The 24,466-nt window shown below is 38.1% G+C and overlaps 1 protein-coding gene across 2 annotated transcripts in view; it reads right to left on the reverse strand.

Moving 5' to 3' along the window:
• Nucleotides 1-2,860: 2,860 nt before the first annotated feature.
• Nucleotides 2,861-24,466, reverse strand: part of LOC121369224 — a 50,821-nt gene continuing 29,215 nt past the window's right edge. For both annotated transcript variants that reach the window (XM_041494170.1, XM_041494168.1), the window contains 15 exons: nt 24,118-24,253; nt 22,922-23,076; nt 20,276-20,426; nt 19,763-19,897; nt 14,336-14,515; nt 13,061-13,168; nt 11,800-11,928; nt 10,405-10,593; nt 9,719-9,823; nt 8,238-8,345; nt 7,549-7,649; nt 7,036-7,102; nt 6,367-6,473; nt 5,623-5,993; nt 2,861-3,843 (listed from right to left, as the gene is read on the reverse strand). In XM_041494170.1, the coding sequence (XP_041350104.1) occupies nt 3,617-3,843; nt 5,623-5,993; nt 6,367-6,473; nt 7,036-7,102; nt 7,549-7,649; nt 8,238-8,345; nt 9,719-9,823; nt 10,405-10,593; nt 11,800-11,928; nt 13,061-13,168; nt 14,336-14,515; nt 19,763-19,897; nt 20,276-20,426; nt 22,922-23,076; nt 24,118-24,253 (2,269 nt within the window). In that variant the 3' untranslated portion in view covers nt 2,861-3,616. The remainder of the gene's footprint in view (nt 3,844-5,622; nt 5,994-6,366; nt 6,474-7,035; nt 7,103-7,548; nt 7,650-8,237; nt 8,346-9,718; nt 9,824-10,404; nt 10,594-11,799; nt 11,929-13,060; nt 13,169-14,335; nt 14,516-19,762; nt 19,898-20,275; nt 20,427-22,921; nt 23,077-24,117; nt 24,254-24,466) is intronic.

The raw sequence follows: 24,466 nt of genomic DNA on the forward strand, positions 1-24,466 counted from the left end.
TAACATTGTAAAATTAACATTCAGTTAATGATTTGTGTATTTGTGTGCTACATTCCTGACAACTGATGCAAACAGATTGTGTGGGTTATGTGAATGTGTATCGTTTTGCCCTAATTCATATTCTTAAAACTTGTTAAATTTATTTCTATGAAAAAAATTAATACAATGAAAAGCTTTGACTAGCTGTTAATAAACAATATTTGTATTATATTTTCCCCTCTGGATATTTCAATAGTCATTTCAATATATATTCAATAAAGGTACAAACAGAATGGACACATATTTAATGAAGGTACAAGCAGATAATGGGAAAGAAATTGATGTAGTGGTCTTACATGTATATCTCTCCACTCTAGGTTAGGGCAGGTAATGGTAGACCTAACAATCTTAAAGCCCATAACCTGACATAAACACTGTGACTTCTTGCAATTCGAACAGGTTTATTTCAATCAAATCTGCATCAGAGTCTTAGTTCCTCAATCTATGATTCATTCTCCATCTGTTGAGCTCATTTCTGGCATAGTTAAAGCACTAGCAACCATAAATTGCTGTCATTAACTAATGGGATGCTGTTTAATATTAACAAAGGACAGAATTTGTTTTGTAAACTATGGTTTTATTTAGAACTAGTAAATGTTATTTCAACATTTGGTTTAGATATTGAGAGATCTTTGAAATACTGGCCAAGAGGCACTGGTTTGGCTGGGGAGCACATCATGTCCAATCAACCCCATGTCCTATCGTACACCAAGAAGCAAAAAATGAATATACTAGGAGGAACTGAATGGAAGGTTGCTGTATAGAAATAAAAAACACTTTTTCAAAATACATGGTGTAACACCACTATCTTGTAAAGTAAGTCTGTATATATGTAGGGTGAAATACAAGAAGCAAGATCAGGAATAAGGGCAAAACCGTCCAATAGTGTATTATGTTAATACCCTGTTGTAATATATTTGTATATTTTATATGTGAAATAAGTAAACGTGTTACAGTTGGATACTAGATTAGATTGGTTTTCACTATTTTTATTGGCTGTGCAAATTTGCTGTGTTACAATTAAATATATACTGGGTAAGTCAGCTTAAAGCGAATCGGTCACAGATGTGTGGTAAAAAATCCATCAACCTTTCTGTTAATCTAGTCAAGAAACCATCCCCCTCAAAAAAAGAGAGAAAAAGCCCACACAGAAACTCATGTAAAAAAAACCCCCACAAAAATGCCCCCCCCCCCTCCCCCCAAATAAATCCAGTAAGAAACAACCTTTCCGTCCAACTTCCAACACATTTTATTATACTCATGGAAAAAAACATAAGAGAACACATAAATAATAACAGCAAATATTGCTTGTCACCAGAATCCTTATCCGTTTTAACATGAAGTTAACTGTTATTAATGTTCAATCCCACAGTAGACATTCAATCCCACTTTACATTTCTGTATTGAATACAGGCATATCTTCTCTAATTGTGAATTAAATATGGTCTTAAATACCATGTGTCCCCACATTTATTTCCATCAGTATATTTAGACATCAACAAAATTAAGTTTGACTGCCATTTGTTATGAAAATATCACTGTGAATACCTCTATTTATATGACTTTGGAACTACCTTAGACATGTGTTGGAACCTACATTTATAAAGCACGGAATTGTGTACATGGAAAATATAATGTGTACTCTATCAATAAACTTGTACGGGGAAAGGTTCACAAAATTGTGTAAATGCAAAGGGCCTTACACTGAGGATAACTGACGCTGGTATAGTCATTTGTAGCTGAAGAATGTAATCATTACTGTAAGAAAATCCAGTTTGAGAAATACCTAATAAAGTAGTTCGGCTTTTCCACCTACTTAAAAACTTCATTCATTTCTAAACTCGTTTCCATAGCTTGCTTATAAGCTCGCACCATTTAAGTTCAGTTTATGTAAAGTATTACATTCTACAAGTAATGAACAATAAGTTAAAGGAGAGTTTGTCAGTTTGATATCTAATTGTATGTAGATAATTTGCTAGGACTGTATCTAATGAAGTGAAGTGTTTACATGTACTTCGAGTTGTATATTGTGTAAATATCTTATTTATTAATAAAACAAACTATATTCTAACCTTGTTTGTTGTTTTTCCATTAAGTTATTTAAGTTAAGTGTAAAATCAGTATAAAAGTGTAAAAGAGATTCAAGCGGACAGAACACAAAAGACAGTCAGATAAAATAAGACAATAATAATAATATGGAAAGTCTACCATTTTTGTTTTAACTTTTAACTCCATGCTGAGGCACTGGATGGAATAATAACCCCCCCCCCCCCCTCCCCCAAATATGCCCACTGCACCTCAGGCAAAAGTTTACCACTATGATTCAAGAGAGATATCTTGCTTAACCTTAGCTCTGTGCATTCTAAAGTCCAAAACCATAAGCATATGAGATGGGGACAACTCCTCAAATTCAGACAAAACAGATGGAGATATTTGAGCAAAATGAGCGGACCTGAAAACCTTTTCACCATGTTTCCATCATTCTACTAAACAATATTAGTTGTAATTTATGTAAAAATGTATAGTGATTCATTTGCAACTCTGTATGTATATACATTGTACATGAAGCTGTTTGACTGTAATGTCATCATAAATATTTTGGCATTTTCGATTAATTTGGGCAAAAATCAGCTGCCTCCCCTTCAACAAAAATGGAAGCCTGTATGCCTATGCCCAAAACGCACTGAACTGTATGTGAGAAAACACCACGTATGCTATCATGAACTACAGATCTTGCAATAAATGACATAGGAAATGTGCTATATTTTTATGGGCACCCATTTAGTATTCATTATATCATATACAAAAATAAATTCATAAAATCTTTCATATATTTATTAAATACATGTTTATAATTTTTTTCTTAGATACAAATATATATATTATAACAATGCAAATTATACAATATATGTATAAATATAAATATAAATATAGCAAAGCGATCATTATAACAGCTGTAATAAATATTGCACAGAAGAATATAATACAGAATCACATTTGTTGCTTTAAAAACTTTGCAGTCATGAAATATATGATTACTCTAATGATGTCGCTGCACCAACATCTAACCAATGAGAGCAAATGAAGGAATCTTACATTTAATTTTCCACATACAACACACTACCACAGGCTTTAATATAAATGCCATAGAGCTATGGTTGTAACACCACAATCATTATGTTAACAATCAAGAAAAAACACCGTACTTATCGGTCATGTCTGTAATTTCAGAGCTCGAACATCAGAATTTGTTGCCTACAGCACTTTTGAAATGTTTTTGCCATAGGCAAAATGCTCACTGATGGAAATTTTTAGTAAACCTTCATCAATTTTAAACCAGTAACCTTTGCAACAAATATAAAAACCAAAAATTACTGCTTCAACTGATGGCAATAATTTTTATCCAGTGACAAAAAACTGCTATCAGTAAAGTCCTTGACCTACAGCACTTTATATTGCAATTATGGCAATTGCTGTCAGTTCTGTCGTTAAGTTTGAGCCCTGTGATTTAATGTACAAAAATCTGTTTTATAATTTTAAGGCAACTGGTGCTGTGAAAAATGATTTAATACTGTCATCATGATAAAGTCGCCACTGCTTGTAGTACACACTTAGGACAGGCCAGGGGAAGCAACCCCTCCCTGGAGTAATACTGTTTGAGGAGCGATGCTGTGAAGGGCAGTTTATTGGGACTGTCCGTGAGTTCATTTTCCAGACTGACAAGCACTTCGTTCTTGAACGTCTGCTGGGTGAAGTGATGTCCGCAAGTAAACAACACGGCCAAAGACTTGTCACAAGTGTCCTCTGAAATGATAAGTTATCATTATATAAAATACATTTTGTAAATTACAATGCAATTTAGATATGGTCCATTGTTGTTTTGTTTAATGACACCACTAGAGCACATTGTGCATATAAAAGATCCTGTGCTAATGGAAAAGATTTAATGGTTTTCCTTTGAAGACATGTCAGAATTACAAATGTTTGACATCCAATAGCCGATGATTAATAAATCGATGTGTTCTAGTGGTGTCATTAAGAAAAAAAAACTTTTTGTTGCATGTGTTCACTGAGTTTCAGATCTGTGTGGATTTGAAACAGAAATACATCTCGCACATCAAAAACAAAGACAGCAAATAGTCGTACACAAATAGTCGTACACACATACATGTAAAACTGCGCACCACCATTCACTTTGGCATGTATTTCAATACAATGTCTTTGCATGTAATTCAATATAATTTCTGTGTCAGAATATATTCTGTGACAAATACAACAATATCAAGAGTCTGCTACTTTTACGAAGTACTCTCCCTTGCTAAATACCTTGCAAAACCATCAGCATACATTGACCATAAATGTGTTTAGTTAGCCACATTATGCCAGATGATACAGTAACTGTTGGCAGCATACCACTTGAACAGTTGTTACTTTGTTTTATCTTTTTTAAAATGAAGAATTAATGTTCTAAACTCGACTATATTAAGCTGTCTCAACAAATAACGATACATCAAATGGCAGTGTGGTACCATAATGTACCTTGTTTGAGCTGATCAATAGTCATTAAAAAAACATTTGCAAAAGGCATTTCAGAATTTTGTTTTATGTTTTTTTAATGAAGAATCTATTTTCTAAACCTGACTATATTAAGCTATTTCAACAAGTAACAACACAATAAATGTACTTTCTGTAATCATCAAAGAAACATTTGAAAAAGCATTTCAGTATTTTGTATTATTTTTTTTAATGAAGAACTATTTTCTAAACCGGACTATATTAAGCTGCTACACAAGTATTTCCTAAACCAGACAATATTAACTTACCTTAACAATTATTTTCCAAACTGGACTATATTAAGCTGCCTCAACAAGGTTTTCCTAAATCGGACTACATTAAGCTACCTCAACAAGGTTTTCCTAAACCAGACTACATTAACTTAAGCTGCCTCAACACGGTTTTCCTAAACCGGACTATATTACGCTGCCTCAACAAAGTTTTCCTAAACCGGACTACATTAAGCTACCTCAACAAGGTTTTCCTAAACCAGACTACATTAACTTAAGCTGCCTCAACAAGGTTTTCCTAAAGTGGACTACATTAAGCTGCTTCAACAAGGTTTTCCTAAACCGGATTACATTAAGCTGCCTCATAAAGGTTTTCCTAAACAGGATTACATTAAGCTGCCTCAACAAGGTTTTCCTAAACCGGATTACATTAAGCTGCCTCATAAAGGTTTTCCTAAACCGGATTACATTAAGCTGCCTCAACAAGGTTTTCCTAAACAGGATTACATTAAGCTGCCTCAACAAGGTTTTCCTAAACCGGACTACATTAAGCTGCCTCAACAAGGTTTTCCTAAACCGGACTACGTTAAGCTGCCTCAACAAGGTTTTCCTAAACCGGACTACGTTAAGCTGCCTCAACAAGGTTTTCCTAAACAGGACTATGTTAAGCTTCCTCAACAAGGTTTTCCTAAACCGGACTACATTAAGCTGCCTCAACAAGGTTTTCCTAAACCGGACTACGTTAAGCTGCCTCAACAAGTGACACCACAACAAATGGTGATGTGTCATCACAATGTACCTTCTTTGATCTGTTCTGCCTGTTCCTCTAGGTGGTCCATCTCGCTGCGTGTCAGTAAAATACATCTCTGAGCATCGGCGATCTTCTCCAGGTTGCGGACGATATCCCGCCACACCTGGTCATACGGAACGAGTTTCTCTCTACACTGAACCTCAACCCTCGACCTGCTGCCGCTATCCTGACTGGGCGGTGCAGACGACAGCTGCCAGGAATTCCACTCTTTGGTCAGTTTGCTGTCGTCTTTGCTGAAGTGCGAGAGAACCAAATGAAGAACTTTCAAACAGAACGATGTTGAAAACCGTTCTACGTACAGCTGGGTGGACGTTTCAGAATCTTCTTGGGACACATTCTTAGTAGATCGAGCACGGTCCCTGAAATATATTTTCAAAAATAAAGATCAGTAATAGATATAATATTATTTTTATAAATATTAAGGACTGTGTCAAAAAGTTTCAAAGGTAAAAAGAAGATGACAAAATAACATCATTTTGGTAAGCAATTACAATATGCACAGAGCTAAAACTGGAGAAGCCACATTATGTTATGATGTCGCTTCCCAAAATTACATTATTTGTTGGTCATGTAAAATCATTATATATGGTTATATTTCCCTGTATATCTTGAACTATGTGGATAATAAAAATGTGTATATCATTGTTCTGTTACTAAGTCTGCAGTCTAACAAACCTAAACAGGACGAGACCGATAGGGGTAAGCTAATGACTGCAGGTTGTTCTAACAAACCTAAACAAGACGAGACCGATGGGGTAAGCTAATGACTGCAGATTGTTTGTGAAGACCGTCTCCAGGTCAGTGAGTGGCAGTTCACACAGGTCCCAGTGTCTCAGCATCTGAAACAGTTCAACATCTCAGTAACAAACGTGTCCCAATAACCAACTAGTTGCAAACAACAAAATACGGCATTACTTCATATTCATACGCAGCTATAACAATATTAAAAATCTATTCATTCATAAATGTACACAGTACCCTTTATTAAAATTACTAAGCATATTTTTGAAGGTACTTTATTTTTTCCATTTCACATAAAATATGACTAGAAATACTCTGGATTTTATAACATTAATTATTTATGCATAAAGTTGTAAGAAATCAGACCATGTCAACATTGGACCATGGCATAAAAGAAGACTGGAGCTAACAACCCCCCCCCCCCCCCTCCCAAGAATCTGGCCACCAAAGCCCCAAGAGTTTCAAATTAGCAAATAAATAAAGACTTAAAACATAGACACCAAAATATGTACATCATATTCTATGTTCAATTTCACATTTGTTTGTTAAATTTTAAACAACATTCACTCTTTTATGTACATCATTATACATATGCATACAGGCTCCCATTTTTATAGGGGACAGGCTGATTGGTGCCTAAATTAAACAATAAATGTTCACCTCAAGCACCATAGTCTTCAGTTCCTCAGTCTGTTCTCTCTCAGTCTCAGTTTTCTTCACACACAGCCTGAAAACATACACAGTCTGAAATCACAGTCTGAAAACATACACAGTCTTAAATAACAGTCTGAAAACATGCTTTATGAAAACACATTCTGAAAATATGCAGTTTGAAACAAAACCCCACAGATTAAAAACAGTCTGAAAACATGCTTAGTCTGAACCAGTGCAGTCTGAAACAATGCATATTCTGAAAACAGTCTAAAAATACACTTAGTCTGTAAGCAATATTAAAGCATACACAGTCTAAAAACATGCAGTCTGAAAACATAGTCTAAAGGTACACATTCTTGAAACATACACAGTCTGAAAACACAGTATCAAGTAAATACAGATCTATAATATTGCTACAACCATGTGTAATTGTATGTACACAAACTAAATACACCCCAACTGTCTAACATTTTACGTTTCAACTATGTTTTAAATAAGTTACATCAGACAGTACAGTACCTGATGTGATGCTGTACAACTTGAATGGTCATGTGACGGAACATCTCTGTCTGCATGCTGGGTCTTCTTTCAGAGAGAGCATGTAAATGGTAACACAAAGCCTGCAATGAGAGATATCACAGATAAAACAACTCAAATATCTACTATCTGCTTTAACTAATCAGTAATGGCACTGCTGCAGTAAAGTCTGTGACACAAATATTTTGTTAAACCTAATGGAAGTGCATGTTGATTTTTTTCATAAATATCAATTCAAAGAGAACCAATCATTGGTGTCTGCCACCAAATTTATACAACAAACTATAAACATTTTTATGGTATAATAACAAAATGAGAAAGATGTTATTAAGTAACAATTTCAAAGTAACACAAAATTCCCCCTAACATTGAATAAACTGTTGTATTTTGTTTCTTTCCTGAAATCAGTTTATTAAATGAAAGCAGAAATATCATTGGATACTATTTTAAGAAGTAACCAATCAGTGTCAGCATGGTAGAGGCAACATGTGTGTTTGTGTTTCTGTCAGTCATTGAAGTAATTATGAGTTATTCTGGTCCAAAATGGCTGACAATACATGTGTTAAGAGGGTTAGCCTTTTGAATAATAAAACTTAATGCCACTGTTGTGAAAATAAACACAAAAACAAAAGAGAAATATATAGCTAATTATTATTCAAGACCTAAATTACCTGTGCATTGTTCTCCAAGAGGATGTTAATATCAGCAGCTGTTAACCAATCGCTGTGGTCGACACAAAGTCGCAGAATCTCCGTGCCACTACACAGGTGGGATAACACCTACAAGTACAAATGAATAACAAATGACATTATTGGTAGAATAGAACTGTAAAAACAACGGACGGAACTGATTAACTGCTCCTCTAACTTAGATTATGGGGAGCCATTTAACTCTTTGACCAAACTGAGCATTGATATTTAATCCTTTTATAGCATTTTTTGTTTATTTCATTTTGACTTATTTCCGTACTGATATCCAATTAAGGTTCAAGCACGCTGTCCTGGACACACACCTCAGCTATCTGGGCTGTCTGTCCAGGACAGTGGGTTAGTTCTTAGTTGGTTACTTGTTAGTGAGAGAGAAAAGGGTGTAATGACCTTACACCTACCCATTGACTCGTTAAAACTCGCTCTGGGTGGGAGCTGGTACCGGGCTGCGAACCCTGTACCTACCAGCCTTATGTCCAATGGCTTAACCAACTTTTTGTTTAAAATTCACAAGCTCTGGTGAGCTAAAAATTACTTGTCTTGAACTAGTTTCAGTTGAGTGATGGGGAACCTTTAATTGGTAAGGTCTGATATAACAACTGTTACAATGTTCTCCACATTTATGACTATAAACATTTATGTTTTTACCATACAAAAATAAAGAAGTAATGACAAGGGTCCATACAGTCCTGCCCATACAATACATTCCAGTACATTCCAGTAGGAGTTTCATATATGGCAGCATAGTCGATATCACAATAAATATTTGAAGGACAATAAATAGGTTAAAAACAAACAAAAATCATCTCAGAAAGAAAAGAAAGAAAAAGAAAGGAAAAAAAACCCCTAATAATAATTACATTAATATCGGGGCTTCTAGAATTTTTATAAAATCCACTAGCCATGGGATCAATGATTTAAAAAATTTACTAGCCACAATTAAAAATTGACTATCCCTACTTTAAGTAAATACAATTATACTAATAGTAATATTCGGATATGTTACTTAACGAGGGAGATAAAGCTTAAAAAACCTTAGATGGGGGGGGGGGGGGGGGGGGCAGGATATTCACATTTACAAAAAAGACTTAAATACAATGTTTGACAACTTTGTTTTCACTAGCCGTTGGGCATGGTGATAGTAGTTATTTACTAGCCCAACATTGAATATCACTAGCCATGGGAGTTGGGCTACCATAATCTAGAAGCCCTGTACTAGCCCAACATTGAATATCACTAGCCATGGGAGTTGGGCTACCATAATCTAGAAGCCCTGACTTTATTCTATCAAATACATAAAGATGCTTGTCCCAATGAGTCAGTAAAATACCCATGTTTGTATGAGGCAAGAAATACTGTTCTTGACTGAACATTTAACTAATCACCCAATATACACATAAGATTTTCTATCGTTTTGAACAGTGTTTAGTTCATGAACTAGTCACCTTTGTCACAACAGCGATAACTTTTCGACAATACTTTGTGTTTCCCACCGTCTCCAGGCTTGGTAACATATTCAGTTGACAGTCATCTTTAGAATCCTCCGATAACTGAAAATAGGCAATCAAACTAAAATGCAATTCTTAAAATATTCACTAAACACACAGTATGAAGAAACCAAAGGTTAGGTCCTTTTGGATAACATTATTTTCACACTTGCATTATAATTTTAAGCACATTTTTTGTTAAACATTTAAACTTTTTCAAAACCTTAAAAATGAAGATTACAAATTCCAATCTCTTCCAAATTTTCACACAATATATGAACACCAATATTTCTATCTGCTAAGGTGTGAAAACTAATAATATAAGCAATTAAAGATTTTTTATTGTCATCCAACTAACAACTATCTGCCTAATCCTGAGACAGTAAGTGTGCTTTGTCATTTATTCTATTTCTGCTGCTTCACAAAGATATTAACAACATTAAGCTATAAGAATATGATAAATGTGCAAACATTAATGATAATACAGTGTTCTGTAATGAAATCAAAGCCACAACCTTTGTCATTTAGATAGTAGTATCTGATAGTGCTGCCATCTATCACAACCCTGACATTACCAAACATTTTCTTGACTACATGTATTTAAGTTGAAATAGATCATTGGTTACAGATCTACATTTGCATACCCATAATTCTAAATCACCACTCTCAGAAGATGCCTGTTGCCATAGTGACTGCATGTTCGGGTCATTGACTGGTATTCCTCTGAGAACGACCGGTGTCAGAGCTTCCTGGGCTGGGTCTATTCTGTGTCTGCGGTGAGAATGTAGTTTCTGTCGGGACGATTCAGAATTTTCGGGTAGTTGCATTCCAAGCTGGAATGACAGTGAAATGATTAATTTAAAAGCTAGCATAAATTGTCAAACTTCAATAGTCTGGACTGACAATTATGTGGGTTTTTTTTTTTTACTAAGTTGAATGGACTGTGGGTTGCTATGGGTAGGCACGAGCCTATTATTTTGACAACAAACAATTCCCTTTTTAGCTTTAAACACAATAAACATAACATATTCAACAGTAATTATATTTGATGAATGGTATTTTTTCTACAAATAAAAATTTATTGTTTGAAGATTGTTAATGTTTGAAGAAAGTATTTTAATTGTAACAATTTTACCAAGCAGTTACCAATGTTAATTTATTATGACCAAAGCTGATAACGTGGTTGTCTGATGCATGACTGTTGAGATTCGCACTGCAATTGTAGAGATTGCTACACAATTCTAAAATGTTAAATAATAATTGTAAACTGATGGCAAGTGTGTTCTATATTGTGATTGGTTAATTACATTCTTTTTCCAGGATCAAATGAAAATAACATCCGGAGAGTTAATGGCGTCATTAAAAATGAGCAATTGGAACAGGCCAAGTTAACAGTTCAAGGGTCTACAGTTAGATTGTAGCCAGGTATTTTTTTCAAGATATACCAAATATACAGTTAAGTCCGTAGGAAAATTATTCAGTTTACAATGGACATATCCATATGGAGTTTTTAGATTTGCGGGTGTTATTGTCTACTTGATCCCACAAATGTCATTTTTGACTGAAGAACTGTCGATAATAAACATGTTAAAACAAAATGTTCCCTGGACTAATCTAGGATTGATCCCATTAGTGGGCCAACTGGGCTATTGTTTGTTCCAGCCAGTCCTCCACAACTGATGCAACAACAGCCGTGCTATGTACTATCCTGTCTATGGGATGGTGCATATAAAAGATCCCTTACTGCTTATCGAACAGTATTATCTGTGTGGTCCTGAATCATATGTCTGATGCCATATAACCGTAAATAAAAATGTGTTGAGTACATCATTAACTAAAACATTTCTTCCTTGCTTCCATTATGAGTAGACAAGTGGGTGTTGTAGTAGCAGGTTTCTACTCTTATCATCTAGACCAATAGTTCACATTTAGCAGCCACTGATTAAATAATGTGCTGGGGTGTCATTAAATTTCCCTTCCTTTCATCTAATCTCAACTCTCTGTACACGTGGTTCGAAAGCAAATGACGATGTACAAACCTGTCCCATGTCATTCTTGCCCCACACCAATATTTGGTTGTTTGTATCCATAGCAACATTAAACTCTCCTCCTGACTTCACCATCACAATATGGCGGTCGTTGATCTTTGTCAACATTTTGGGTTGTTTCTGAAATGAACGGACACCACAATGAGTCAAATCTACATGTGTCTGTCGATGTACACTTTCTGAGTACTAACACATTCAGAGATGACAACACGCCTCCTTCATAAGAAATTAACATTAGGCCACAATAAAATAAATCACACACTTTCATCCTTGTCTGAAATTCCCTTTCTTTTTATTGGCCCAAAATTATTTTTGCTCCATTTGTGGTATTTCCAAATAAAAAATATTTCACCCACTGCTCCCATTTTGAGTTTTTTAAAAATAAAAATCTAGTACTTCATTTATGACGGCCTTATAATTTGAGGTGAGGAGCTACTTAAAATTCCTAAATGCTTGAATATTAGCATTAATTATAAGTATCTGCACTTTAAAGGGACATTCCTGAGTTTGCTGCAATTTTTAAAATGTTATCGACTAACAGAGACTTTTTAACAAATGTAATTACATATCAAATATATTTTTTCTGCATAAAATATTAGTGGCTGTATATTAAACGTGTTTCTGATCGTTGTAGTATTTTTACTAGGTTAAATTTCATTTTATGTCCTAAAATATATTTTTTCGTATGTATAAAATTATTTGAAGACAAAATCTAGTTTGGACTTCTTACACATATTAAGATGACCAGAAACACATTGAATATACAGACACTGATATTCTAAACAAGAAAATATATTTAATATGTAAGTTTAATCGTAGAAATATTTTATTAGTCGGAAACATCTTACAATGCAGCGAACTCAGGAATGTCCCTTTAAGTAATCATTAACCATTAGCTAATCTGGCTACTGTTGTACCGGCGGTACAAGCCCGAGGTACACTTGCTACTAAGCCCGAGGTACACTTGCTACTAAGCCCGAGGTACACTTGCTACTAAGTCTTGTAGCTTAATCTTTATAACCGTATCTTTGTGCTTAGCAACAGGAAGCAATTCTAACATCTCAAATAATTTCACTGGTTCCAGATGTGATCACAGGGTTTCACGTGTGCACAAAGACCAGTTTAGCAAGCTTTTTTTTTTGCTTCATCTGCCTGAACTCATCTGAGTTTTATGAAATATTAAACTTCCTGCCACTTGATATATGAAAAATAATATAAATAATGATAATAAATGCATAACATGTCTACTGACTTCCTCCTGTTTGGTCCCAGTCCCAAGCTGTCCATCCATATTGTGGCCCCATGTGTAAACTTCACCTTCTGTTGTCAGAAGAATGCAGTGTAGACTTCCACTAGCGACCTAAAACCAAATCACAGAACTAAATAACAACTCAATTAACCTGATCAGACATAAATATTTGTGCTGGGGTGTCGTTAAACATTCATTCATTCATTCATTCATTGATCAGACATACATACTCAGCATCAACAGATGAGAATAGTCATAAATAACGTAAATGTTGCTTTTACAACACCCCAGCACATCATTTATCAAGCATACGGCATCAGTGTCATTAAAAACACAACTAACACAGAGACAGGATAGTACATACCATAATAATTGACATACCAGTTGTGGGGCACTGGTTGAGCAGTCGATCATGCATAAGGCCCAAAACACACCAAATCTGGGTTTGGGTCTAGCGAGTGTAGCAAAGACGCCATGTCTGATGTATTTTGATGTCTGGGTCTATAACTGTTATGTGTTATCAATATAATTGACTGCGTTCAAATCTTTGGATATATTTTCTTCTATAAACATCAACAATAATTACGATTATTCTACATTGCTTAATATATATCTTTCCTGTTGTCTGTTAAGAAAAATTAAAAAGTAAGACTTGAACATTGTACAGCTGCCAGTCTGGCAGGTTGAAAATATAGCACATGTTCTATGACGTCTGTTGCCAGATATGTAGTTTGTGTCAACACAGACGCAGCATGGTTTGTCACATTTGATTCAAAACATTTCATTCTGGTACGATACTCGCCAGACCATGTCCCAAACCCAGAAATATCTACAAAATAGCAATGCTATTCATTATTAAAGTTATCACATAAGACTTAATTACTTTCTAAATACAACATTCTTATAACATTTTAGTAAAAAAACCCAAAAAACTCAACAACAGAACTATATGGACATGTCCCATACTACAGCAAGTTTTATATTAGACCTACCTTAACATCTTGCCTGTACCCGAGTGATGTTTCCCTTAACGTAAATAGTATCAACAAGGGATGAAGCCAGGAAACTGTCTATGTACCTGAGTGATGTTTCCAATAATGTAAATAGTATCAACTAAAGTTGGAGCCAGGAAACTGTCTATGTACCTGAGTGATGTTTCCATTAACATAAATAGTATCAACAAGAGACAGAGCCAGGAAACTGTCTATATACCTGAGTGATGTTTCCACTAATGTATAGTATCAACAAGAGATGGAACCAGGAAACTGTCTATGATACCTGAGTGATGTTTCCATTAACATAAATAGTATCAACTAAAGTCGGAGCGAGGAAGCTGTCGATGGGATCACGGAGTGGCTGCCCGTGTTGACGTGATCGGCGAACAATCTGTGCCGAGTAGCGCAGACCGCACGGATGACAGCCCCAGGTGTACACGTGGTTACCAGCAGTGACTACAATCTTAAAAAACAACCCCATAAATCGTTATCATGGTTACTGACAGTGACATCAATCTTAAAAATATACACATGGTTACCAGCAGTGACAAAAAAATATACAAATAGTTACTATGGTTACTGGCAGAGAAGACAAGCTCACAAACATTAAAATATGATTTTTATTTTTCTTTTCTAATTTTGCACATGGATGGTAACTAACTAAATAAAAAATGAGTTTTTATAGAAATAAAAACAGATTAATTAATGTTAATCAAAATTAAATGTAAAAATAAATGGATACAAATTACAATGTGACAAGTTTTGAAAGAGCAAATTTTAGATGTCTTATAAATCCCTCAATTACCAAATTGAATATAGTATGGAGTGTTAAAAAACAGTAGTAATTATTACAAACTGACCAGTAGACATTAAAATTAATGCAACTTTGGAACATCATTTTCACAAGAGACAAAACAACAAAAACGTACTGATGTGAAATACTTTGCACAGATCACACAAGAAAATGGAGAAAACTTGGAGTGTTTTCTCTTTTATAGATACATTACCTGTCCTTAAACAAGGACACCTCCCCCCCACGCAAGTGGTCTGGTCCGAACATCCCAACAGCCAATGGGATGGCCTAAATTCTTCTACTGCATACTGCTCTCTAGTTCCGGTCACATGACTGTAACTTCCTTCTTTTTCCCTGAGCGCATCGCACGGAGAACAGGAAGCGGGGAGGCCCGGGCGGGATGAAATCTTGAGGACAGGTAATGTATCTATAAAAGAGAAAACACTCCAAGTTTTCTCCATTTCTTTAGACATTACCTGTCCTCAAACAAGGGCAGCATTCAACAGATGGTGATGGGTGCCGAGATCCGTAGATGCTTGTGATAACTCCCCAAACCGGAAAGAGGCTGACTAGTGGACGAATGAGGCCAACCCTGGTAAGCCCTCCTCCTAGGAATGCCCGTCACAGACCAATGCAGGTGATGTTAGTAACAACAACCAGAATGGTGGCATCCATCAGCAGTGGCAGGTACGGCTCCCAGAACAAAGGACCAGGAGGCGGCTGCCACATCTCATGCTGGTTCTGACAGGATGGGAAGTCGTAGCCACCAGGGATGCAGGTGTTAGGTAACCCTCACGTATTGAAGTGTTATTTTTGTAATAACAAGCGACAACCTAATGAGGTGCATCCGTCAGAACATTGAACAGAACAAGACCCCGAGTGTTTTCTGTCTAGTACACCAAAGAACTGTTAGTTCAATAACGACAACAAATAACCACATGCAGTGCAGGGTAAAGGTTATTGAGACAAAAGTTCCGGCACCAGTGCGTGAACTGTGCAAAAGAACAAAAGTCTAAGCAATCCTCAACTGTCGATTCGATGGACATCTCAGTATGCAGCCCAGAATCAGACAGACATCAACGGCGACGAGGACGGCTTGTATTCAACAGAGTCTGTGCAGCAACAACCAGACCCAGATGATGGAACCCCTCAACGTCTTCTGTGGAGATATCCCTCAGATAATAGTTGGCAAAGATGGAGTCCGTAGCCCAGAAACAACCAGTGATAATGTGCTGAATGGGTGTGTTGCAGTGCAGGGACATCGTGGCAGCCAAAGCACGGAGTTCATGCGGATTAGAAGCAGATGGAGCAGGTAAACCCTCTTTCTGATAGGCGGTCAGCATAGTAGACCGGATCCAGGTGGCCACCGTGTTCTTGGTAATATCCCTCAACCGACTCTGGTTACAGGAAAGGAAAAGTCTTTTGCGATGTTGTCGAAAAGATCTGGTCCTCTCGATGTACTGGTGCAGGGCTCTGACAGGGCACAACGCCAAGTCCTCAACGTCCGCTGGACCAACGATAGAGGAGAAGGCCAAGCACCTATGAACTGTAGAGACTGCATGGGAGCCAGTCGAGATTTCTCGATGTTGATAATCCAACCCAGATGTTTGAGGAAGTCCATGATGAAGGCAACATGTGCAGTAAGCCCTGTCTTGCTCTGACACTTCATCAGGCAATCGTCGAGGTACGGATAAAAGGATATACCTCTGCGATGCAGGAAGCGGGACATCGGAGTCGTGATTCTGGTGAACAGCCATGGCACTATGGATATCCCAAAGGGCAGGACTGTCCATTCATAATGCCGACCCTGTAGCACGAACTGGAGGTAGCGATGACAATCGGCATGCATCGGAACGTGAAGGTAGGCGTCCTTGAGATCTAGCGAGGCAAGCCAATCCCCCGGTTTGATCACGGCAAGGACATCTCGCAACGTTAACATCTTGAAGGACGGAGGAGGAAGCAGGTAGTGGTCGTTGAAAAACGCCAAGTTGTGGATCATTCGCAGCTCCGGAGAATCTTTCTTCGGTACGAGGAAGATGTCTGAGTAAAAGCCGAGTGTTAAGCGTGCTTCCGAAATGCTGCGAACGGCTCCCTTCTCCACCAGTTTGTTGACGGACTCCTGTAGGACCTTGACTTGTGATACGGAATGCCACGGTTCTCGAGGTGAAGTGGTCAGTGGAGGGATGGAAGACAATTGCAGACGATACCCTGTCTTCAAGATCGACGTGACAAACGGATCTTGGCAAAGTGTCTGCCAGTTTCGCCAATAACGGCGAAGTCGACTTCCGACCATGGATATTTCGACTGGTGTGTTGCACACCGGAAGCGTCAAAACCGAGTCGTTGTTCTGGTTCAAAATCAGGGGAGGGCGTAGATCGAGACAATCTGAGCAGTCCAAGATTTGTTGGCTGGCGTCAACGTCGACCAGGCTTCCCCTGGGTCCGAGCTGGAGGACTGGATGGTCGTATGTCTGGAAACCGTCGAGAAGGTTGACCTCAAAAGGAACCTCTCCAGCACTTAGATGGTAGTTGTGCAGTGAAAGTAGACTTTCGCTTCATGGATTCCAACGTCGAAATACGTTGTAAAGCTTTGACAGTTGCTGTCGACTGTTGGTCCATATCATTGGCCGTAACCACATCAGAAACCTTGCCTGCAAACAGCTTTGTTGCGGACCACGGTTGAGCTAACAGCTCCTTCTTATGCTGGAAATCCAAAGTTGACTTTTTCAGATAAGCCTGGCGACGGTACTGCATCAACATCGATGACATAGAGGTAACCGAAGACGTCAGGAAAGCCAGCATCTGCGCCGATTGTTGAAACAGCGCATAGCACCGTGCATCTTTTGCCTGGGTGTCCATCACAGCAAGGAAAACGTCCAAGTAAGACAACACAAACAAGCAATGTCTCTGGGCAGTATCCATGGCTTGGACCTGTTTGTCCGTCAAATCCACAGTTGACGACTTCCCAAGATGGTGAACATCTTGATCCACAGATGGAGCCCCATCTTTAAAGGGCATGTCAAACACCGGATACATACAGTGATTCCAAGACGGGAAGGCGACAAAGGACGCTGTGTCTTTAAAGGTGCGGTCTAAATCCGTCGCCACATTGGATATGAGTGTACCGGCTGCCAAGGAACGGATAACCACATCTTCCGGAGGGACATCAGTCGCTATCATCAGTGTCGGTCCCTTCTTGGACGGCGTTGGTGGATGTGGCAAGGACGGCAACATGTCATAGACGGCCGCCAAGCAATCCCTCATAGTCATATGGTCAGGAGAGTCAGGCTCATCAATGATAGAAACCGCTGTAGGCGCTGCATCTCCAAAGTCTCGGAGCACTCGAGCACAGGCTAATCGATCTGCCGAAATGGAAGCCGCCGATGAACCGGACCGTCCACGGTCCCGTCGAGAACCCTCGGAGGCCCTGGAAGTCACATCAATCGAAGGTCGGCGCTGACGATCCATGGAACCCGTAGGGAGCCGTGCAGGTCGTGGGGAACGGCTACGGTCCCGGCTCCGATGTGCCAAAGATGACTTCCCCGCCGAAGATCGGTGAGCCTTGGAGTCCGTGGAATGTCTAACTGCATGAGCCGGCTTGTCAGAGGGCTGCGTAGGAACCGCAGGCCTGTCATCCGAAGTCTTAGGTATCGGTAGAGCTGAAGAAGCCCCACCCCCTGAAGAGGGGACTTGCACCGGACCTGACCCCGAAACCGCCGGTTTGGGTAAGGTCGCCATTGACGCCATTGTTTTTTTCAGCATGGTTGGTAGAAATGAACGTAACACTTCCGCTACGGAGTCGGCAATTGAAAGCGAAGATTCCACTTTCTTGGTTCTCGCTGACACCACCTTCAGGTAAGCCGCGAACTCGACATCAGACAGCCCCGAACACAGGTCGCATCTCGAAGAGAGGCCACACGGAACACGACAACCCGGACATAAATCATGAGGGTCGCCGCCGGCAGTAAATTTTTTACAGCGTAAACACGCTCGTACAAGTCGCTGAACATTAACATCAGACATGATAATAATTTTCAATCTGTGAAAGAGAAAGAAAAAACCAACCATGACACAAACACAAAGCCGGTCAACAAAGACGCCATTTGCAAGCCATTTTGCAAATGGTGTCAGACACGACAACCGGCAATATAAGAAACATTTCATGTAAATAAACGCTTGGAAAGTCAAACGAAATACGTGAAAAGACATACGAAAGCTAACGAAAACGAAGGTGAAACACATTTCACCGAAACACGAATACAAAACCAAAGGTCTTATAAAAAAGTTGACTCCAAAAAAGAGCCAAGCAAAAGGACGTCCAGACCCTTTAGCGAAGAGAAAAAGAAGGAAGTTACAGTCATGTGACCGGAACTAGAGAGCAGTATGCAGTTAAAGAATTTAGGCCATCCCATTGGCTGTTGGGATGTTCGGACCAGACCACTTGCATGGGGTGGAGGTGCCCTTGTTTGAGGACAGGTAATGTCTAAAGAAAACGTACTGATGTGAAATACTTCACATAGATCACACAAGAAAAACATACTGATGTGAAATACTTATCACTGATCACACAAGAAAAACATACTGATGTGAAATACTTATTACTGATCACACAAGAAAAACATACTGATGTGAAATACTTATCACAGATCACACAAGAAAAACATACTGATGTGAAATACTTATCACTGATCACACAAGAAAAACATACTGATGTGAAATACTTATCACTGATCACACAAGAAAAACATACTGATGTGAAATACTTATCACAGATCACACAAGAAAAACTTACAGATGTGAAATACTTATCACTGATCACACAAGAAAAACACACTGATGTGAAATACTTATCACTGATCACACAAGAAAAACATACTGATGTGAAATACTTATCACAGATCACACAAGAAAAACGTACAGATGTGAAATACTTGGCACCAATGGCTGTGATTGGTTCATCGACGGTGTGTAATCTAACAGGGGTGGATTGTTTCAGGTTGTTTCCCAGACCAAGCTGGCCGAAATAGCCACAGCCAAACACGTACAGGTCACCCTGGATAACCAAACAACATATTATTAATAGTGAAGTCATTAAGGGTAGAAACATAACAACAATATTATACAAAATTGTTATCGCCAGCTAAGAAAGTTATTAAACAGAATCATGTTGATACTGAAGCCCACTGGCTTACCTTAAAAAATTAACAAGCTAATATTATCTTATAAGGAAAAAAATTAAAATGCATAAATCAAGGCTATCAACATAAACATTTTAAATCATATACAAATATCATGATACAGTCAGGAAGTATATATACACTGAAATTTTATAACTGCAGAATATTAATTAAATAGGCAATGAAAAAAACATCACCTACCACATATATATATCATTCATCGATCCATCGATCCAACCATCCATCCAATTTACCTGCTCTGTAAGAGCCAAACTGTGACAGTATCCAGCAGCTATCCTCACAATGTTTTTCCCACTCAGTGTTTTGATGAGAGTGGGCACAAGTCTGTCTTCAGGGTCACTGTGACCTAGCTGTCCATGCACACCCCAACCCCAGCTGTACAATCTAAATATAAACATACACACAGATCACTGACCTAGCTGTCCATGCACACCCCAACCCCAGCTGTACAATCTAAATATAAATCTTTCATTCATTACAATCATATTATGCAGAAGTTATTATTTCTGCAATATCAAAATTAGTGTACAGCTGCTTATAAAAACTATTAGAAACTGAAGATTTACATTAAAAAAGAAGAAGAAAAAGTTTAAATTAAGTCTTTTTAGGGTGTATACCACCAAATCAAATCCCATAGATGACCATAGTAACATACATGACTAAAACTCCTAACTGAAGTGTATTAATCAACATATACACCATGAATATAAATACTACCACCCCTCACCCTTAAAGTGAATTAAAAAAACTTGGGGATCAAGCTGCTCATTTAAAAGATAATGGGTAGTGTCTATGACTACCCTAGTTCAGCACAAAATTTAGTATAAATAAAATAATCTTTTTGCCGAGATGAAACTATTTTTTATGCAACCAACTCACTCACATTTACCTGTATATCCAATAACAGGACTTGTGGTATTAACTGCTCTATCAAAAGTTGGGTGCAACTCGAACTTTAACCCAGCCGGAAGTTATTTGGTTTAGTACTACCTTTACAAAACATTTAGCCCTATAGTATCATGCTTTCCCGACATAATATGATCAATTCTCCTTGTGAAATGAACTGGGTTTTTCCTTTCTAACCAGTATTCCATAACTTGGACACCAAAGACTGTTTTGGGGAAAGTGCTGCAGTGGGTTTCCTCTCTTAAATTATACTTAAACCAAGTTCTGAGGTGCCAAACAAACATTCGTTTCCTTATCTTGGTAACGACACATGTTAATTATATTTTGTTCATTGTTTTATCGCACATATACACAAAACAATCTCCAACTAGTAGAAACAAATTAACTAAAGAATAAAGAAATATGGAGTTTAGTAGGATAAATCGATAAAATATGATTTCAAACTTCATGAGCAGACAATATTCATGACTATTCATGGTCTTAGGCTTTAACATGCACATTCAGAGCAAGCTCTTGTAGCATACCCCTGTCATGGGCGCAGGTGTCAACTTCCGCCGGCTCCTCCGTCCAGAACAGGAAAGGGTTTGGGGGGTGGGAGAGGGGTCTTACAAGAGAGGCGAGGCTTGGTTTTGGTGCTATTGACTTTGAAAATGTCCCGTAGGATTAGGCCCAAAAAGAAAAAGGTTACATAATTTTGTTAGGTAAATTTGATGCATAATTTCATCGAAATTAAAATAGAGCTATTTGATTGATTTGACTTAGTTCATTGAAAGTTAGCTCCTTGGTCACCATGCTGTTTTGCTGTTTTGTTAATATACTGACCACTGTTTTTATAAATTGCACATAAAAATAGAACATTTCTGTGGTTTTCAAAACCTTTTTCCCTTTCTTTTTACATGAATCCAAACTGGAATGACTAACAAAAATGCTTAAAATATTTGCTGGTAAAGGTGTAAGAAACTTACTGATTGTCTGCCGTGAGAACTAGGGTGTGGTACTGGCCACAGGTAAAGGTGTGAGAAACTTACCGACTGTCTGCCGTGAGAACTAGGATGTGGTACTGGCCACAGGTAAAGGTGTAAGAAACTTACCGACTGTCTGCCGTGAGAACTAGGATGTGGTACTGGCCACAGGTAAATGTGTAAGAAACTTACCGACTGTCTGCCGTGAGAACTAGGATGTGGTACTGGCCACAGGTAAAGGTGTAAGAAACTTACCGACTGTCTGCTGTGAGAACTAGGATGTGGTACTGACCACAGGTAAAGGTGTGAGAAACTTACCGACTGTCTGCCGTGAGAACTAGGGTGTGGTACTGGCCACAGGTAAAGGTGTGAGAAACTTACCGACTGTCTGCCGTGAGAACTAGGGTGTGGTACTGGCCACAGGTAAAGGTGTGAGAAACTTACCGACTGTCAGCCGTGAGAACTAGGATGTGGTACTGGCCACAGGTAAAGGTGTCAGAAACTTACCGACTGTCTGCCGTGAGAACTAGGATGTGGTACTGGCCACAGGTAAATGTGTAAGAAACTTACCGACTGTCTGCCGTGAGAACTAGGATGTGGTACTGGCCACAGGTAAAGGTGTGAGAAACTTACCGACTGTCTGCCGTGAGAACTAGGATGTGGTACTGGCCACAGGTAAAGGTGTGAGAAACTTACCGACTGTCTGCCGTGAGAACTAGGGTGTGGTACTGGCCACAGGTAAAGGTGTTAGAAACTTACCGACTGTCTGCCGTGAGAACTAGGGTGTGGTACTGGCCACAGGTAAAGGTGTAAGAAACTTACTGACTGTCTGCCGTGAGAACTAGGGTGTGGTACTGGCCACAGGTAAAGGTGTGAGAAACTTACCGACTGTCTGCCGTGAGAACTAGGGTGTGGTACTGGCCACAGGTAAAGGTGTAAGAAACTTACTGACTGTCTGCTGTGAGATCTAGTGTGTGGTACTGGCCACAGGTAAAGGTGTAAGAAACTTACTGACTGTCTGCCGTGAGAACTAGGGTGTGGTACTGGCCGCAGTCCACACTTACACAGGTCTCACTCGCTAGAGTCTCTATTAACATGGGACGGCTGTAGGAATGTGTTGTACCCACACCCACCTGCCCGTAACGTGAACAACCCCAGCCATACACCTGAAAGAAAAATAAAATATATGGTCAGTTATCTACAAAAGAAAGAAAGAAAAAAATGCTATATTCCACGACGCACTCAACACATTTTATTTACGGTTATATGGCGTCAGACATATGGTTAAGGACCACACAAATTTTGAGAGGATCCGAACCCATTACCTACCAGCCTGTAGACCGATGGCCTAACCAAGATGCCACCAAGGCCGGTAGTTATCTACAAAGACAACTGTTACATGGTCATCAAATTCAGGTTTCTATGAAGACAATTTAGTTGGTTAGAAAAGAATTGTCTCTAAAAACTGATGTCTATAGCTGATATGAAGCTTTTTGTAAGGAGTATGGATATAATTCTTCAGTAATTCTTTTGCACAATTTAGTGTCCAAAATCATCAATCTAGGTCATTCCAGGCATATGTGTATGAATTTATTTTGTTTAAAGTAGACCATATCAGTCATTTGATGAGATTTCTGTTCTTTTTATTTTATTTCACATGCAAAAAGATATTCCAAATGAAATACTTTAAATCAAGACAGAAAGCAAACGTTGACACAATTCAGAATTGACATAGTCCAAAATAATCTAGTAACTGGTTTTCACCGTTTACATAATTTAGAAAATGTTAAATACTCCTTTGTCATGGTTTATTGTACATTCAGTTCCACAAACATAAATCAGATAGAGCCAATATTAATCTAACTGAATGACATGGCAAATTGTGTTATGAGATATTTGAGAAGACGTTTCCTACTTTGCGTCCCCAGACCTTCAACCTGATAGTACTGATGATCATTATTTAATAAATGTTTTACATAGCTGTATATTTGTGCATTTATGTATTTTTCATACGATTCAAAAATGAAAATAAATGGTTGATTGATTGATTCTGGTTAGCTGTACATTTGTTAGAGACAGTCAACTAAAAACTGATTAACGTCCACTATTTAACATTTTTGAATTGTGTAGCAATTAATGTCTGAAACTTGCATAGTGAAAATTCTACATGATGTTTAACAAAATGTTGCAGCTGTTTTTTAACATACCCCCTGATTTGTGATGACCACAGTGTGATTCCTCCCGCAGGCCACTGAGCGGACCTGAATCTGTAACATGTGAAGAGTCTCCACCCGACACGGCAAGCAGACGCTCTTTTCAGCTACAAGATCTCCATGTCCCAGTCTACACACATATATAACATGTACATACTTAATAAATGCTAAAATCTACAAAATATGAAGGTTTTGTACCATAATCCTATAATGAAGACCAAAAGCTAAACAAATGGTTAGTTTGTAATTAGAATAGATTTAGGTGATTACAAAAGCACTCATGAATTCTATGAATTGATTAATGGTATATCAACCTTTAAAGGCACATACCAGAGAAACTAAA

This window comes from Gigantopelta aegis, chromosome 3 (assembly GCF_016097555.1).
Source record: "Gigantopelta aegis isolate Gae_Host chromosome 3, Gae_host_genome, whole genome shotgun sequence".
Taxonomy (NCBI): Eukaryota; Metazoa; Mollusca; class Gastropoda; order Neomphalida; family Peltospiridae; genus Gigantopelta; species Gigantopelta aegis.